Here is a 16,984-nt window from a genome sequence, read left to right on the forward strand (position 1 = left end):
ATAGTGGCTTTGGTGGGTCCATGTCGTGTCTTTGTGCTGACAATACATGTATTGACTACTAGTTGGTTTCCCGTCTCAGCCGCTCATGCTAGAGTTGCAAACGACACAAGCCCAAAGCCACCAGGTTGCACCAACCAGACTCCATAAAATGCCATCAAATGGTTAAACGGGTTCCCGCTCCGCTGATCGAATACCCGGATACCCGCTTTCGACCTGCCGCACCACACTTAGCCCTCCACGTCTCCTCCGTCTTTGCCAACCAAGAGACGACCTTTGCGAGAAATTGGCACGCCATGTTCCGGCTACCGGTAAAGCCAGCAGCACCAAGTAGCAAGGATGACACCCAGTGGGCAGCAGCAGCCCGAAGCCAAGTCGGCGACCGCAAAGGTCGGAGCGTCGCGGGTTTCGGTGGCCTGCCTCCCATGCCGGACACGACATATTCGTTGTGATGCCACAAAACCCATTTGCAAGCGATGCGAAGAAGACGGCAAGGAATGCAACTACGCAAAGTCACGACGGGGAGGCCTCGACAGAGCCGCCTTGGCTGCCAGGAGAGAGCGGTTGGCAAAGCAGTCGTCAACGAGCCCGCAGCATGACCCGGGCAGAGTCGCAGCAGATCTGCAGCAACCTCTTCCTCTAGGTTCAGGCTCATCGATACCTGTCTTTCCAGAGTGTTTCCCTGACGCGAGTGCTTCCTTCTTCGATGCCTCTTGTCAGGACTCCCCGCGCGCAAACCTGGTTGATGCTTCGACCTTGTTTGATTCGGACCTCGAATCTGACCCCTTCATAGACTTGTACTACAAGTGCTTTCACACCTTTCATCCCTTGGTCCTCCCACGGCATCGCCTACAAGTCTACTCAAGAGATGCCACCAAGTCGGAAAGAATCAAACCTGTGGTTTCGGGGATTCGCTACATCGGATCACTGTATGCTCGTTCAGATCAAAGCGGTCAACTAGCCGCAAAGGCAGCCAGCGACATTGCCGACGCAAGAGCTGCTTCATCGCCATGCCCCTTTTTATGCCAGGCGCAGCTCCTCTACTCCATCGTTTTATTCTGGTCCAGTGACCGACCTCAGTCTCAAACACACCTTGATGATGCCATAGATGCTGCGACACTATTGGGAATGTCTCGCCAGGAATTCGCCGACGCGCACAGCGACGGGGATGCTGTTTTAGCAGAGAGCTGGAGGAGAACCTGGTGGCAACTATACATTGTGGATTCGCACTATGCAGCCATCAGACGCGACACGGAATTTCGTACCAGAGACATTCCGGCGACGGCGGATTTACCATGTGAGGAACAAGAATACAACGCGGGAGTACGTGGCCTTGAATCCGTTGCACATGGCTGTCTATCAGAGTCTACAGACTAACGCTTCATAGGTAATCCCAACCCCGGACTCACTCGCCGATTTTGATTCGAGAGAGTTTGCCTCAGACAACCATGTCTATTCATCATTCGCATATCTCATAGGTGCAACGAGAGGTGTCGCTCAAATAATGGCGGCAACACCGCCGGACAGGAAAACCTCGCCTCCAATTGAGCTTGTAGAGGCAGTGGATGCCATGATAGACGGGTGGTTGCTGCTATTGCCAGAGTGCAAGAGGCCTCTGATGTCCAAGACCGGCGAGATGGACGAGTTGCTCTTTTATGCCCACATGAGTATCCATGCGTATGCATCCCGTCTCCCGACGGCTCCCTTTGCGCTCAACTTGCATTTGGACTTGGCTAACACTTGTTCCCTCTCTTCAAAGTTACATGGTAGGACTTCACCGCCCTTACTCGAACCTGCTATTCGATCCGCTGGAGAAGATCTCAAGTTGCTTCGTGTGCCCGCCAGAGTCCCATTCAGTCAGCGACACGACAGCCATTCACACAATGAGATGTCTGGCGTCTATTGAAGCCCAGGTCAGGATCATGACGCTCCCCAAGCGCCCGTTTTGCCACAGCCCATTCACGCTGTGCATGGTGACCACGGGGACGATTCCGTTCCTGTCGGCCTGCAAATTCCTCTTCACCGGCGCCAAGCTGTCGATTGCCCGCGAGCAGATCCGGCTGACCATCGGCTGTCTCAAATCCCTGGGCGAGGTTTGGCCGCAGGGAGCCAGGACCGTCAAGGAAATACAAGCCATTGCCCGTGAGGTGCTGGGCCTGGGGGCGTCTGCCGTACCACGAAGCGTCGTCTTGCCGAGCGATACGTCCTCGGGCGTCAGCAGCTCTCAACGCAGTCCCCTTTCGCAGAGCGGCAGCCAAAACAGCTCCATCGACGACTTGTTGTTTCCAGACACGATTGACAGTCTTTCGTCGTGCTGGGACATGCAGAATCAACAGATAGATATGAACTTGTGGTTTTCCAGCTACTGATGGCTTTGGAAATACAAACGGCACTGTACACGTGCCCCCTGAATAATGTACTTTACTACCTCTTGTCCAAATTCGTCACTATGTACCAAACAAGACTTTGAGCCACGGCTCATGTACAAACAGGGCGTGCTGAGAACCGGCCTGCGTACGGAGTACCGGGCACTTGAGCCATCTATCCCAAATCAACGTCGACATGCCCGCCATTCTCCCATCCCTGACAACCACCTTCGGGATCACCCCTGCCATTCAGTCCAAAATTGGCTCCCGGCTGGCTGCCCGCCTCGCATTCCTCAAGCACATAGGAGCCCGACTCCCAGCACGTGTCGCCGTACTTACAAAGAAATACACACGTATCCATGTCGGTTATGCACCCTCCCTCGGTGTAAGCACTCATGGGAGACCCCGACATGTTGACCTCGCGAGATATGTTGACCGTGGCATGGCGCCCACTTGTAAACTCGCCCCAGGTGTTGTCGATTTGGCCGTATGGAGTAAGCCCAGTCTCGTGGTCAACGAGAGCAGACCAGCCGCCAGATACGCCATTCTCCATGGACACAGTCACCTGGTCGCCCTGTTCTGGCAGCGAGTACGAGACCTCGGGTGTCCGTTGTTGCACGAAGCTGGCTTCGTAGTCGCCTATAGGGAAGTGCCAAACAATAACCGTCACGGGCTCGTCGCCCACGTTGGTGAAAGTAATCGTGTTGGGGCCATCGTCACCTATCCAGATGTTGGCCTCGGACTGGGACTCAGCGTTTAGCCCTTGGGCCGCCATGCCAATACTTGACATGTGCTCACAGTCTTTTTCGGTGAGGCCGTATACCAGCGTGTCGCAATCAAGGCCGCGCTTTTCCATGGGCGTCTTGCTAATGTCAGTTGGCAACAGGTAATTTTCCAAGAGAGCGCGACTTGGGGGCTGTACGAAACACTTACACGCGAGGTGCAGCCGAGTCGACGGCGGATGAGAATGCCATGATCACGGCGGCAAGAAAGGCGACTGATAGCATTGTATAAAATGAACAATCGGGCTCGGCTCGTCAACGCAAATGATACTACAGGGTCTGGAAATCACTAGGCGCAAATATAAAGCAAATAGAAGCTGCCCGACTTCCATCAGAAAATTACCATTCACCATGCCCGAGTGTGACGGAATTTGTGATCCATGGTTGTAAACACTCCTTTCCATGTCACTCGGGGTGGGCATTCTATAATAATCTGTCCTAGGCGTGTTCGTGAAACCTTTGTCTCACGTCTTTCTAAACTCGGATTCAACGTCGCGACAAAAGGAACGCTGAGCGTTCCTTTGCACGCCATTGCTGATAACCCATGGCACACATGATAATTAGATGGATTTTTCGTCAAAGAAGATATGTATATGCAACCACTATATAAGATGATGAAGTTTCATTTTTATTTGCGCAAATATGTGGGCATTCTTTTCATGGGGCGAAGCATTTTGGCTGGCTGCGTTGTCCGAGCTCGAGGCTCACATGGAGTCTGCTTGGCGCCTGTATCCACGCGATTGTGACTCGCAAGGCAATTCATCATAGAGTCAAGTTAAATTGCCTGCTCGTTGGCGACTTTATTCCCATCAATCGCTCCAGTCTACTTTGCTCCTCGCTCGCGGAAACCAATGTGCTTGTTACATGGTAAGCGACCACATGGGCTCGGGGCGTAAATAATTTCGGGTTGTCTCAGAAGCCGATGGCTTAATGATACGTTGCAGCGTGCTACTGCTACCCGTTTTGCGAGCAGAGTCAAAGCAATATGGTAATTGGTGCTCGGGGTTTGAGGCGCTTGACTGCTGCGCTGTTTCTCAACGGTGCAACGGGAGGCAGTAGAATTAAGACAGCACCACAGTTGTACCTGAATGAAACCAGGTCTTATGAGTTACTGTAATGGCATTCCAGGTTAATGGCCTAGATCAAGTTCACGCCAGCCAAGCAGAAATTTGTCCTCGTACAATGGGCGTGCCGTTGAACCAGGCCCTGGCCAGTCCTTACGGAGGAAGACGATCTCCAAGAGCAATGAATAGTAACGCTTTGCAGTTCACAAAGAGTTATTCATGGGAAACCCGAATGCGCCTCATGTTCCTGTTTATTCACTATTTTCCATCGCCGAGTCAAGATACCACTAATATCTTTACCCGCTATAATTATTATACTTCTTGCTTTTTATACTACTCCTCATCCAAGGTAATCTTCCGCTGTTGGCTTGGTTGTACGCTTACCGTTTCTCAGGGTCTTTTGTCTCCGGCCCTGGCACCTTTTCGTTTTACTACCAGTGGTTCCCGTTGAGAAATTCGCCAAAGACCTTTCTTCTCATGCGTCAACAGCCACCAGCAGGAAAAGAGTTGCACGGCGCTGCCTTGCTTGTCCAGCAACCTGGCGCCCTTGGATCCTGCGGTGAGTACGGTAGCCAGCTTCTTCCCATCCGCGAGGTGGAAGGTTATGCTGGCCTCAGTATACGCAGATGGAATCTCTTCCTGGTTAATAATGGGGAATTCGACACCGCCGAGCTTGAGTCTCGGGCCATGGCCTCGCAGTTGCTCCAGCTCAGCGAGCTCCGAGTCGCTGTACGCCCTTTGGGCGGCGCCGTCGGCGCGCCACCAGCAAAAGGCCGTCAGCCAGCCGGACATGGTGCTGGGCTCACCAGAAGCTTCACTGCCGACTGAGTGGCAGGCTCGTCTCCAAAAGTCGTGTACACGCTCGTCGTTCGGCCGGTCGAAGCTAGCGACCATGAACTCGACGACGACGGTGAGGGCACGAGACCACTGCACCATGGGACGGCACCGGGACTCCGAATCAGCCCCATTGCTCTCGTTGTCCATGTGGTCGCCAGCAGTATCAAACTCGGCGAGCCGGGCCATGCGCCCCAGCAGGTCCACCCAGTCCTCACGCTCGCCGTGCAGTGTGACGGAAGGAAAGCTGCAACCCAAAATAGCAGCGTAGCCAAAGTATTCGCTCATGGTGCCGAGGAAGGCGGCTGCGGCTACAGTTTTGTCCCTGGGCAGCGTGGTACTGAAGACGGGGAGTAGCCAGTCGGCCAAAGTATCATCGACCAGATGCTCGCGAATCATGTCGACGAATCGCTGCGTCATGGCAGGCACATCGACTTGTTCCACTGTCTGGCAATGCGGATAGGCAATCTCAAGGCGTCGGCGCCCCGCGTGGTTGACGAAGCGGTCACGCAGGGCTTCAGAACGATTCTCGCCGTTTAGATAGAAGCTGAACTGCGTCAGCACAGAAAGCCACACGTCGTCGGGCCGTAGCTCGAGGTGTTGATCTTGCTGCCAGGCACGAAGCACTGTGCAGACGAAGCCATTGTTGTGCGGCACTACAGTGTCGTCATCAGCATCTGAGACGGATGTGTGCAACACTCGCCAACTTTTGGCTCGGTCTGGGATAAGATCCAAGGCGACGGATCTTGGCCGGTCCTGGCTGGTGCCGACGACCGGGGGGCTAGAAGGGGACTGTAGGTGCAGTATGGCGGGCATCAAAGCGACCAGACAAGATTGAATGGATGTAGCGCATCAGACGAGTCTGGTCTGCGGATGGCAGGCTTTGATGGACCACACGACGTTGTTGATGCGTGGACGTGGTCTGGTCTTGGTCTGCACAGGTCAAATTCGTCATGCGACAGGATACACGATCCTACAAGACACGGCATGGAACAATGTGTTTTGAGAGTCATCGGCCACACTAACGCAAGTGTGCAGTCATGCTGCTTCATGCTCCAGATGTGCCCGCTTGACGATCCCCTGTGTCGGCTCTGGCAAACAACGATTCAAGTTCCAACCAACCGTCACGACAACCGCGGGTTTCTAGGACGAAACAAAGCTCTCCATCTATGTGCCAGGGCCCTTACGGGAGCAATGGCCAGCGCTCGAAGCGGCAAGGTCGCCGTGCAAGCCTTGGCCGACTACGGCAGCGGGATGAAGGCGTTGCGAGCATCCCTCACGAATCCAGAGACGGCCAGCCTAGGAGAGAGCTGACATGTGTCCCAGGTGCTGGCAAGCATCTCCGAGCCGACGCTCAAGTTGTCACCGGCAATAATAGACATCTCGAAACGGGTCTACGGCCCGGACCCAGATCCTCTCTTCGTCAAGGGCGTCGAGACGACTAGTCTACGGCTCGGAAACCTACGCCTCTTCCCCGTGTTTGCGCAAGAACCCGAGTTACACGTCGACGAGATGCAGTTTGCGTACGAGGGAGTCAACGTGGATTGAGGCATCCAAGGGGAGCGGAGACGCTGCGGGATGCTGTCTCATGTAGGCTTCTTGTGCATGGGATACCACTCTCATCAACAACAAAAAAAGAAGCTCTCCTCCTGTTAAATCTCCTGAATAAAGCGGTCTTGTTTGTCCGTCAAAGCTAGTAGGTATTTCCAGATGGCGCACTTCCCCAGTCCGACTCGAAGCGTTCCCAACCACCATGTTCCAGCTCACTGGCCAAGTACATGGTGTAAACAACCATGTCATAGTAGCCGTCGGCCGGTGTCTTCCCGGCACACACATTCCCGCCCATGGCTACATTCAACAAGATGGTCATTTCCCTCATCGGCCGCGTCCCCTCTGGTATGGGCGCCTTCATGACAGGCCTACCATCAATGTACCAAATCATTCTCCCTTGTCCTGGCTGACCACCCGGCTGCTGCCATGCAAAGTCGTAGCGAACGGGTCGAGCATGCATATCGGGGATCTTTGTCCCCAGAACACGATGCTTGTCAGCCTCGTGGTGCTGTCCCCAGTGGAGGCATGTCCTGTTCTCGTGGTCGCCGTTCCACGTCTCTGCAATGTCGATTTCTCCATCTACGGGCCAGCTGAACGGCTCTTGGGGCAGCAGCCAGAATGCAGGCCAGATGCCCTCTGCGCAGGGGGACGTGATGACGGCAGTGAGGACACCTTGGTCTCGCTCGAGGGTATGCCTGCTCACCAGGCGGGCCGAGGTATATTTCTGCTCGGGGCTGGGTGAGGAATTGTTTGCCAGAGCTCGAATGACCAGCTGCCCGTTTGGGGTGCTACACGTCAAGGGTTAGCCATGATCATTCATCACAAGTGTCCAGCTCCGTGAGGTGAGAGGGGAGGTGAGATGATCGTACTGGAACGAATTCTCGGGAGCAGCGGTGTAGTGTTCCAGCTCCTGGTTTCCCCAACCGTCAGGCCCGTTGCCCAGCTTCGCGTCCCATTCCACATGGACAGGCGTGTCCGGGTAGAATCTCGGAACCCAATAAGTGTGGAAGCTCGGGCTGGGACCTGGCGGCGGCCTGGAAGCCATCGGTGGTGGAGGCGGTTGCTGATCCTGAGCCTGATCTCTGGGATGGATCATGCTCTCAAAGTCGGCCTTGAGGCCCTTGAGCTTATCCTTCCAGGACATGTTGCGGCAGTATACAATGTACAAAATGTAGTCACCCGATCTGGGCCAAGGTCTGACCTTGAAAGTTGCGCAATATTTCAGATGTTGGAACGCGGGCTTGCAGCTCCACGCCAAGGTTGGGTGTGACGTCACCTGACTACGACGATGGAGTGGCTGTGTGCATGATTGAACAGCAAACGGCGGAGCAAGGTCGCAGAAAAGACAGTGAAGCAATCACTTGGGAATGTGGACAAGTTTGACATTTGGTCTCTCTCGTGCGACCGCTATTGTCTCCGTCTTTGCTCTGCCATGATGACAGGTAACCCTAACCTTCGTGATGCACGAGGCACACGCGTGGCTGGTTGGTCCAATTGGCTACCCTATATAGGAAATGTGTCCTCATTGATCTAAATAAAAATCTGCTCGCCCCTACAATGGTTTTTTATTAATGCAAGAAATGACGAAACGATAGAAATGCTTACCGGGTAATGGCGCCCAGAGTGAGTCTGAAAGAGGCCGCGCGATGCTGTCGGCGTCTGGAGGCATCAATTGATTCTGTCGTACAAGCGCCCATCAATCACCCCTGACTGATCCCGACTGGACTTGGCTGCTTCATCCACGCCGCGATACCTCCAGACAACCTCCATCGACTCAGCGACACAATGGCGCCCAAGCCAGTTGCCATTCCGCCTCCAAATGGAAACCGTCGCCTCGAAGCCGTGCCAATTCTCCTGTGGTCGCTTCTCATCGTCCCATCCCTCCTGGGCGTCTCGACCATTGCGCCGGTAATCAGACGCATGCGCGAAGCGTCGCGTTACCAGTCCAATGGCGTCACTGTCCCGTTACTCGACCGCTTCACAGGCATCGACTCGTTAGACCAGATTGTCGGGGACCTTGTCGCGTCCTTTGGCCTGCTTCAGTTCCGCCCAGACTCGCCTTACTACTGGCACGCATTGGACTTTTTGGCACAATTTGGTTCCATTTACGCGGCTTTGCTTCTGGAGTCGTGTCGCCGCGCTCACGGGTCCCAATTGCTGCTTTGGTATGCTCCCCTGCCCTCTATTGCTGGCGGCGAATGCTGACCATTTTTACTGCAGGACCGTATTGGGGAGTCTTTTGGCGCAGCTTACCACGGCAGGACTGCTTCTGCCCGTGTACTTTTACTTTCTACACGGATCAACTACCTTGTCCAACTTGGTGGCCAGCAAGGGACCCGAGGAGCTCCGCGACTCGTCGGCTCTTGCTGTGCTGCCTGCCGTGGCCTTGTCCTTCTATGTTCCTCACTTTGAATCCTTCCTGGGCCCGGACTTCTCTGCACGACACTGGTGGAACTGGGTCTGGCAATTGTTCGGGCTATGGGGTGCCATTCTGTTCCTGGGTTTCTCGGGCATGCTCTGGACTTTGCGTCAACTGCTCCCCATGATGCCCACGAGCTTGTCCAAGCGCGTCAAGTTGCATAATGGGCTGAAATCTACACGACTGACGGCAGTTTGCCTGGGCATGGTCAATGTAGGCACCTATTGGTATGTCCTCATGAGTTCGCATTACTCGTGGAGCGAGGTGTACGTGCCCAAATACTTTTGGCAATCCGCAGCAGACCCTGGCGCCGCCTTGGGCACACTTCTCCAATTCGACTATATTTGTGTTTTTGGCTCGGCCCTGACGTGGCTGGGCTACCAGTTCCGAGAACTGAAGACGGCCGGATTAATAGAAACCAGTTGGGCCAAAATCACCAGTCTCGGTCTCTTTGTAGGTGTACTTTTTGGGCCTGGAAGTCTGTGGTGGGTAGCCTGGCTGATGAGAGAGGAAATCCTCACTTCGCTGCGACCTCGACGGGAGCCAAGGAAGAACGACTAGGCGTATTGAACTCAGTTTGTACATGGAACAGGATAAACCTGAAGGCGACTTGGACGTGTGGACTGGCGCATTCCAGATTTGGTCGCCGAAAAGACATTGGCGCGCGAGATGCAGTCGCAGAAGGAGAAGAGGGGAAACAGAGCTGGGCTCGGAGGCGGCTGTATTACCGCACCAAGAGCTTTCTACAATTCGGCCCGATTTCCTCAGTGGTCACGGAGCTCCTGTGTCACCTCATCAATAACGAAGAATCCATGTTCTTTTACATGGTCAGCATAGCGTTTTGATGCGTCGGGTTGCCGCTTGAGGCCCTTCTGCTCATCTCCATTTCCTTCGCCATTGTAACCTAGCCTTGATAGTAGGATGATAGCCTCGAGGAGCCACCGTGGTAATTGTGCGACAATGACGCTTCTTAGAAGTCTCATGTTTGGTAGGAAAGTGCAGGGGTAGAGCCTAGCATCTCCAAGTTGGTTCACAAAGCCCCGAGAAAAGATACTCGAAGCGACGCTAATCAGCGTGGAATATCAAGGACAAAAGAGGCAAATAAAGTAGACAAGAGCGAACATCTAATACAGCATGCTTTCTACTTTGACTACATTTAAAAAAAGGTCGAGGTAAGAGTCCACTAATACGGGTTTCACTCCAAGTTCATAAAATGGGAGTAGTAGATGAAGAAATAGAAGGAGAACATGAATTAGAAAGGCTGAGGTCCAATAAAGCACTCTTTGTACATGTACAATATTTTAAGGAAAGGATGCTAATATAGGCAAATGCACTCTTCTATAGACTATACATACCATAGTTAAAACCCAATCATATGTACATGAAAGTCCTATTCTTGTACTAGCCAGGCTGGAGATACTTCTATCCGATTGTAAAGAAAGTATTAACAATGCCAATTTCTAAGCCACCTCCTGCGCCATGTGCCAAGACGCCAGCAAATCCTCACATATGAGTCCAATCTTCCAATCCCCTCGGACTCTTGCCGAGGACCAAACGATTTACAAGCCATCACATGCACTCGGATACACTGCGGTGGCAGTGTCCTCATCCATACGGTCTGCGTGGGCTGCTGTGTTGGCCGCGGGTTCCGTGGTGAAGTACACGATCGACCGGCCAAGTGCGAGCATCAACGGTCACTCCAACCCAAATGGGGACTTTTTAAGAAGCTAATAAATGCGGAAACTTGCATGAGAGATCATTTCGATTGCGTTTGGCCGCGATGGTCTCGGATACTATAGCAGGGCGATGGCTGTTGAGATTGCGTTTGGCCGGGATTAGATGGTATACTTGCCCTCGCCACAAACTACGACAAAACGACCGTTTGCCGGCCCGACATGAGCTCTTCCATTTCGGCGCCTTGTTCATAAACGGCTCGAGTTCAACAACCCGGGGAAGGGTATCTGTATCAAGCATTGTGGCAGTGCGGGCTGGACACTGACGAAAGATTGTCCAGGACAAAATCCCCATCGTGAACTGCTAGCCATGACAACGACTTTAATCTTGAATGACAATGATACTCTCCTATTATACCGCCTCGTGATAGCAGTAATCATTGCTTTGCGACGGGACTCGTACCCATGAAATTGGCGTCATGCCGTGTAAATCACTTCTACCCCGCATGCCGGTGGCTTCTCCAACTCGATACAATAAGCACATTTCGAAACTCAACAAGACGAAAGCAAGTCTACAGAAGATTCTGACAATACATTCTCCAAGATGGTGGCTCAGAAACCTTCATCCCGGATCCGCGACTGGGGTTATAGTCCTGGGCGCTTCCCCACAGGTCCTCGCAATTCTGTTCTCGATGTCCCCGGTGCGTACCGAGTACACCGTCGGGCGGTTATTTTCGTGGGCAGACAAAGACGAAAACTGACCAAGTCGGGCAGGCGTTCGTGTCGGCCAAGTAGACATCAACAAGGGCGAGGACGTGCACACCGGTGTGACGGTCATCTTCCCCCGAGGCATCGACAAGACGACTTACATTCCATGCTACGGGGCGGTGCACGACATGAATGGCATTGGTGAATGGACGGGGGTGCACCAACTCCGCGAATGGGGGTTCTCCCGAGCGGTGCGTACGATTTTCGCATTTCCCCTGGTCGTGATCCCGTCGGAAGATTTGACGAATTGTACAGCCGATTGCATTCACGAATACCGTCAGCGTGGGCAAAGTCTACGACACCCTCTGGCGGTGGACGGCCCAGCGCCTCCGACAAGACGGCATCGCGGACCTGCTTGACCAGGTGCAGTACTATGGATTTCCTACCGTCGGCGAAACCTTTGACGGCCTGCTCAACAACATATTCAAAAGTGCCGTGGAGGAAGAGCACGTCCTGGCGGCCATCAAGAGCGCCGAAACCCAGGAGGCTGTTCTGGAAGGGAACCACGGCGGCGGGACGGCCATGCGGAGCCATGGCTTCAAGGCCGGCACGGGAACCAGCTCGCGCGTCTTGAAAGGCGACGGGGACATCGAGTACACTGTTGGCGTCATTGTGCAGAACAACTATGGCAGCATGGACGACCTGCAGATTGACGGGGTGCCCGTGGGGAGGATGCTCAAGGCCAGAAAGATGGCGATGGCGGCGCCGACGGCCCCGGAGAGTGGCAAGGCCGCCGAGGGAAGTGAGTTGCTGTCCTGTGCTTGTAGCAGGGTACATGCTGACGGTTGTGTCAAGGCTGTCTCGTTGTCATCATGCAAGTCCCATGGCCACCATGACGGGAGAAACGGACTGCTGACACGGTTGTAGCACGAATGTGCCCCTTCTCCCACACCAGCTTAGACGCATAGCCCAGCGTGCTGGCATGGGCCTCTCGCAAGTTTCCGGCCACGGGGTCGGGCGGAACTTTAGCGGCGAGTTCTTCATGGCCCTTTCCACCGCAAATACTCCGGAATCGCCGTCGTCATGGGACGGGGTGAGTAGCAGTTTGCCGCCGTTGCTGGAGACGGATACCGTGGAGACGATGAAATCCATGCTCATTGACTCGGTGTTTGTTGCCGCCGCCGAGGCCACCGAGGAGGCGCTTCTGAATTCCATGACGGAGGCTGAGACGATGAAGGGATTCAACGGATTCGAGGCCAAGGCACTTCCGAGGAAGGAGGTTGAGGAGCTGCTCAGGAAGCATGGGAGAGGATACGTGCGGGATCTGGTACCTGAGTCATATACCAGCCAGATTGGCTTGTGAGAACAAAACACCCAACGTTTAGTGGCCGCAACATGTATCAGACAAATTAGTATTAATTGGTTTGGTATGCAACGCTCTGCAACACTGCCGAAAAAGCATCTTCATCAAGCCGTGGTTGCCGTCCCGACTATCCTCCTCAGATCATTGAACCAGACATAGCGACTGATAATCATGTACAAGTGTCTATCCCACGTATACTGGCTGCCGTGGCTCGCAAAAGCCCGCCTGGTCATCCTGTAACGATGCCACGTGTTTGTTATCAACGCGCGCGTGCTGTACTTGGGCTCCGCTGAGCTCGACGGGAAGAAGACGGCGGCGAGAATCCTCCACAGGAACGAGAGTGCAGTCAGCGGCAGATCCAACAGGAAGGTGTACTTCCGGGGAAGCGCCACCGAGACAACCATGTACGATGCTGGTGCCTTTTCGTTCTCCGCCACGTATTGACTGGGGTGCCAAAAGTCAGCTGTGATATCTCGGCAAGTTGCTGATAGCAAAACACTTACTTGACCGCAGAGCTGACGGCTCGGTGGTTAATGTGGCCCGACACACCACCTTCATCAAAAGTGATGATCTGTTTTCGAGGATTGTCAGTTGGCTGTATGGCCGTTCTGGTCCCTCGGAAGCATCGCTTACGGCATCAATGTCCCACTTCTCAATGTACTCCTTCAATATGGGCTTGATCTTGGCCTCTTCCCACCAGACCTTGGGATTATCCTGCAAATCAGGGTGGTCTAGAGCAACGCACCGAGATGTGTCGATGCCAAGTGCCGCGCAAGAACCCAAAAGTTCCTTCTTTCTGGTCTCGCCAAGCCCATAGTTATTGCCTATAGAGATACGTATCAGCCAATGGCATCGGGTTCAACGGCCAAGTCTGGTAGTGCTCATGGTAAAAGAAAAGGCGACGTGTGTAGATGAGCGCGAGGAATACGTTCATCACCATACCTGTAGACATGACGACCAAGCCGCCCTTGATGCTCTTGTTCCTGTCCAAAACGCCCAATATGCTTGGCGAGAAGAATAAACACTCATCGTCGGGGTGGGCCGTGACGATGAGCAGGTTCTTTGCCTTGGAGAGCTCGGGAGGCAGCAAACGAGCGTCGCCCCCTACCATGTAGGCCAGAAACCATTGCAGGAAGAGAGGGAATAGACACACAATCAAGGCAATCCGGAGAAACCACCGACGACGGACGCGAGTGGCTACAAGCCAGTGGCACGCCCTTGATATGGGCTGCACTGCGTTGGTGAGCTTGCGCACCATGAGTGCTGACGACGGGGGAGGCAGAGATTGAACTTTTGTAGGGGTCTGATGAACCTCAGAATGTCGCGTAGATGGGTAGTGAGCAGCACATGGAGCGTTCCGTGGCTATTAAGATGATGGAGATGAGGTCACGGCTGTGATGGATGGTCGTCTCAAGCTGCTTGGATATCGATGTGATTGTCGAGGCAAACTTGGTGCCACTGAAAGCTGACATCACCACCTGGCCGGAAATGAAAGAACAGTATGAGAGTTTAGGCTGCGCCACAAGTTGGTGCTTATGGCGGCTGGTGGTGTGGCGCACATGTACATTTGTACTCGAGTATGGAGTCCACTGTTGACTGTTTTTTTTTAAAAAAACTGCGGAGTGCGGAGACGGATAAATTAATTACTCTCACTCATTTTCATTCATTTTGCAGAGTAGATTGGCATGGGTCTCCCGCACGCTCACCGGCACATGTCGTGGGAAATGAGACGGCTCCTCACTTTAACGCCGTCGGAAGTTGGCGAGCGCCCCAGTGACATACGTGCCAGGTCACCAACGATTCAAAAAAAAAAAAAAAGGGAAGAGGGAGGGAGAGACGAAGTTTGATTCAAGAACAAGCTAGAACCACCCGATTCATGGCCATGTCATCCTTCCAGCTTTGATATCTGTTGACCTGACTCATCCTTGGCTCGCATTGGCAAAGGAATAAAACTGAGACGAAAGGCCATCCAGTCGATAGATATTCTGGCAGCGCGTCATCAACGCCATCGCACTCCCCCCACACCGGCATCAATGGGGGCCCCCGGCTGGAGCGTCTCGAGGAGTAAAATCCGCAACGAAGCTGCTGGATCAGCCTTGAGAGCCTGAGCTTGCAGAATACTGGCCTTCCAAGGTTTGCAGGTTGACGACATGGACGTCCCGGCGACATCTGGGCGCCACGACTGCTCCTTCCCGCTACGTAAATTAACTTGCAACAGTCCGGCCGCCTCGCCACGTCATTCGCGGACGCGTCTATTCGTGCCCCAGTGGCTAGTCACTGTTGCTCGCATGAGTCCTTACCCATTCTAGCCTGGCGGCGGCCTCCATGCTTCATGAACTTTGGTTCCTTGATTTGAATTTTTTCTTTGGTCTCATCTTTTTTCGGTTTGGTGGTTGTGGCCTGAAGTAGCTAGGGGTCAAGGTCGTATTTGCACGGATTGTTCCGTAGTCATGCTCACGCCTTCTACACTCACTACCGGCATATCTCGTCTGGCTTACGGAGCACTTTGACTGCATCACAATTGAACCGTCGACAGCAGCCTGTGTCTCCTCGATAGGCCGACTTGAAACCCCAAACAGCCTCGAGAACAGCGGACAGCGGAAATTCAAAGCTCCAGCCCCGACTCCGACCAGCTACGGCGATCGGCACGGCTGGGTCCATCCATGTCATACCTGACTGTGTGCTACGGAGTACCGAGTACGGTGTTTCAACAGCCACGGTGCCAATCCCATCACAGCACGGAGGACAGCCCCTGGTGAGTGGTGACGGCTCTCGGCAGACTGGGTCCAGCGTTCCATTGATGATGATGATGATGGACCTTGGCCTTCTTGGCGAGCCTTGTAGGGCAATCAATCGGGCAAGGCACTGACTGCTTCGTCCTGCTCCCACGGAGTTGCAGCTCCCAGGCGTGGGCCGCCGGCGCTGGTCTCCAGCAATCCGCGTTAGTCCCCGCAACTTTGGACCAGCTCTCCATCAAGGAGAGAGGCTGTGATGCTGAGATGGTGCGCCCGGACACTTCCCGAACAGAACAAGATTGCACCTTGGGGGCATTGGCAGTGGCTTGGCCATGGCTGCAGCCCAGCTCTAGGAATCCGTGTTGGAACATGGCTCGCTGGATCCCAGTGTGCCGTGTTGCCGACTGGGCAAAGAATACACTCATCTGTTGACATGTAAAATTGACAGCCACTAACCAACACAAGGCCTGGACTGGGCCACCAGTGCACCACCCAACCTGACGGCATGATTGCGACGACGAACATGTGGTCGGCAACCGTGGCTGCATTTGCCCGTCCGCTGCAGAGCTAAGAAGAGTCTGGTGTGGCATGGTTTGGCGACCCGAGAGCTTCGCCAGCCGAACGCCATTCGGCACCTTGTCATGGTCGTTACACGTCGGGAGACGTATTTCGCGTAGGCGCAACGATCGGGTAGCCGGTGTCCTCTAACGTCTCCCATTGATGGTATGTACCTCTAGGCTAGGTGTACCTACGAGGTAGGTAGGTCTACGGAGTACGGGGGTATGCCGTACGCAGTCTATCTTTTCGTGGAACGTTGAACAGAAGACGCTTTTACTAGTAGTACCTCGCAACTTGTTACGACTGCGACTGGGACCCTCCCGTTAACCAAAACGATAGGCATCGAATGTCAGCAGTGGGCCAGCGGATTCGATGATGATGCAACCAACCCAACACACGCACAGCTATGTTTCTGACAGGCGCAGTATTGGTCGCCATACAATCGTCGCGCACACGAGACAGGGACCACGGAGTGGGCTGGCTGCTCGTGCAAGCAATGCTGTCACGAATGTGTGCTGAAAAGGGACATGGAACAAAGGACAGCGTCACCAACCGTAACCTGTCTTACTCCGTGGAAGCAAGGCAATCTGGGCAGCGAGATGCGACCGACAGGCGAAAAGTCATGATGACATGCCTGAAAGCTTGTTTCAAAGCCACACAAGATGCACGCCTTGCTGCTTTATCAGAAACCATGGAGGCGGGCAATGTGGCTTGCCAACCCTGGGTAGCGCTGGCTGTGACCATGTTGGGAGTACTCCGTAATGGCAGCAAGATGGTTGAGTCAAGTTGACCGGACCCTTTCAACACGCCGTCGGTCGGTATCGTTTGTCCTCGTTAATACGGTGTACTCGTGCGGCAATGGAGGTGCAGACGTGATAAACATCAAGCACTTGGGAGAGAGCACTGCGCTCGTTGGAGTTTGGGGAGTGTGTCC

At 54.0% G+C, this 16,984-nt stretch overlaps 7 protein-coding genes across 7 annotated transcripts; 3 read left to right on the plus strand and 4 right to left on the minus strand.

Moving 5' to 3' along the window:
- Positions 1-336: 336 nt before the first annotated feature.
- Positions 337-2,366, plus strand: MAA_09574 (uncharacterized protein; the record flags this gene model as incomplete). The annotated part of the gene is made up of 3 exons (XM_007827572.1): positions 337-1,320; positions 1,385-1,674; positions 1,757-2,366. The coding sequence occupies 3 exons, from the start codon at positions 337-339 to the stop codon at positions 2,364-2,366; spliced, it is 1,884 nt and encodes a 627-aa protein (XP_007825763.1).
- A 172-nt stretch (positions 2,367-2,538) lies between these two features.
- MAA_09573 (putative effector 5) lies at positions 2,539-3,370 on the minus strand (the record flags this gene model as incomplete). Its single annotated transcript, XM_007827571.1, has 2 exons — positions 2,539-3,229; positions 3,297-3,370. 2 exons carry the CDS (start codon positions 3,368-3,370, stop codon positions 2,539-2,541), a joined length of 765 nt encoding a protein of 254 aa, XP_007825762.1.
- Positions 3,371-4,599: 1,229 nt separating this feature from the next.
- On the minus strand, positions 4,600-5,859 carry MAA_09572 (uncharacterized protein; the record flags this gene model as incomplete). The annotated part of the gene is made up of 1 exon (XM_007827570.1): positions 4,600-5,859. The coding sequence occupies one exon, from the start codon at positions 5,857-5,859 to the stop codon at positions 4,600-4,602; it is 1,260 nt and encodes a 419-aa protein (XP_007825761.1).
- An 877-nt stretch (positions 5,860-6,736) lies between these two features.
- Positions 6,737-7,738, minus strand: MAA_09571 (glycoside hydrolase family 16; the record flags this gene model as incomplete). The annotated part of the gene is made up of 2 exons (XM_007827569.1): positions 6,737-7,382; positions 7,464-7,738. The coding sequence occupies 2 exons, from the start codon at positions 7,736-7,738 to the stop codon at positions 6,737-6,739; spliced, it is 921 nt and encodes a 306-aa protein (XP_007825760.1).
- A 641-nt stretch (positions 7,739-8,379) lies between these two features.
- MAA_09570 (uncharacterized protein) lies at positions 8,380-9,574 on the plus strand (the record flags this gene model as incomplete). The annotated part of the gene is made up of 2 exons (XM_007827568.1): positions 8,380-8,759; positions 8,815-9,574. The coding sequence occupies 2 exons, from the start codon at positions 8,380-8,382 to the stop codon at positions 9,572-9,574; spliced, it is 1,140 nt and encodes a 379-aa protein (XP_007825759.1).
- A 1,716-nt stretch (positions 9,575-11,290) lies between these two features.
- Positions 11,291-12,757, plus strand: MAA_09569 (Peptidase S58 DmpA/arginine biosynthesis protein ArgJ; the record flags this gene model as incomplete). The annotated part of the gene is made up of 4 exons (XM_007827567.1): positions 11,291-11,387; positions 11,461-11,645; positions 11,710-12,196; positions 12,363-12,757. The coding sequence occupies 4 exons, from the start codon at positions 11,291-11,293 to the stop codon at positions 12,755-12,757; spliced, it is 1,164 nt and encodes a 387-aa protein (XP_007825758.1).
- A 104-nt stretch (positions 12,758-12,861) lies between these two features.
- Positions 12,862-14,015, minus strand: MAA_09568 (N-acetylglucosaminyl phosphatidylinositol deacetylase; the record flags this gene model as incomplete). Its single annotated transcript, XM_007827566.1, has 4 exons — positions 12,862-13,201; positions 13,261-13,328; positions 13,391-13,581; positions 13,700-14,015. The coding sequence occupies 4 exons, from the start codon at positions 14,013-14,015 to the stop codon at positions 12,862-12,864; spliced, it is 915 nt and encodes a 304-aa protein (XP_007825757.1).
- Positions 14,016-16,984: the final 2,969 nt, after the last annotated feature.

This window comes from Metarhizium robertsii (assembly GCF_000187425.2).
Source record: "Metarhizium robertsii ARSEF 23 chromosome Unknown MAA_Scf_5, whole genome shotgun sequence".
Classification (NCBI taxonomy): Eukaryota; Fungi; Ascomycota; class Sordariomycetes; order Hypocreales; family Clavicipitaceae; genus Metarhizium; species Metarhizium robertsii.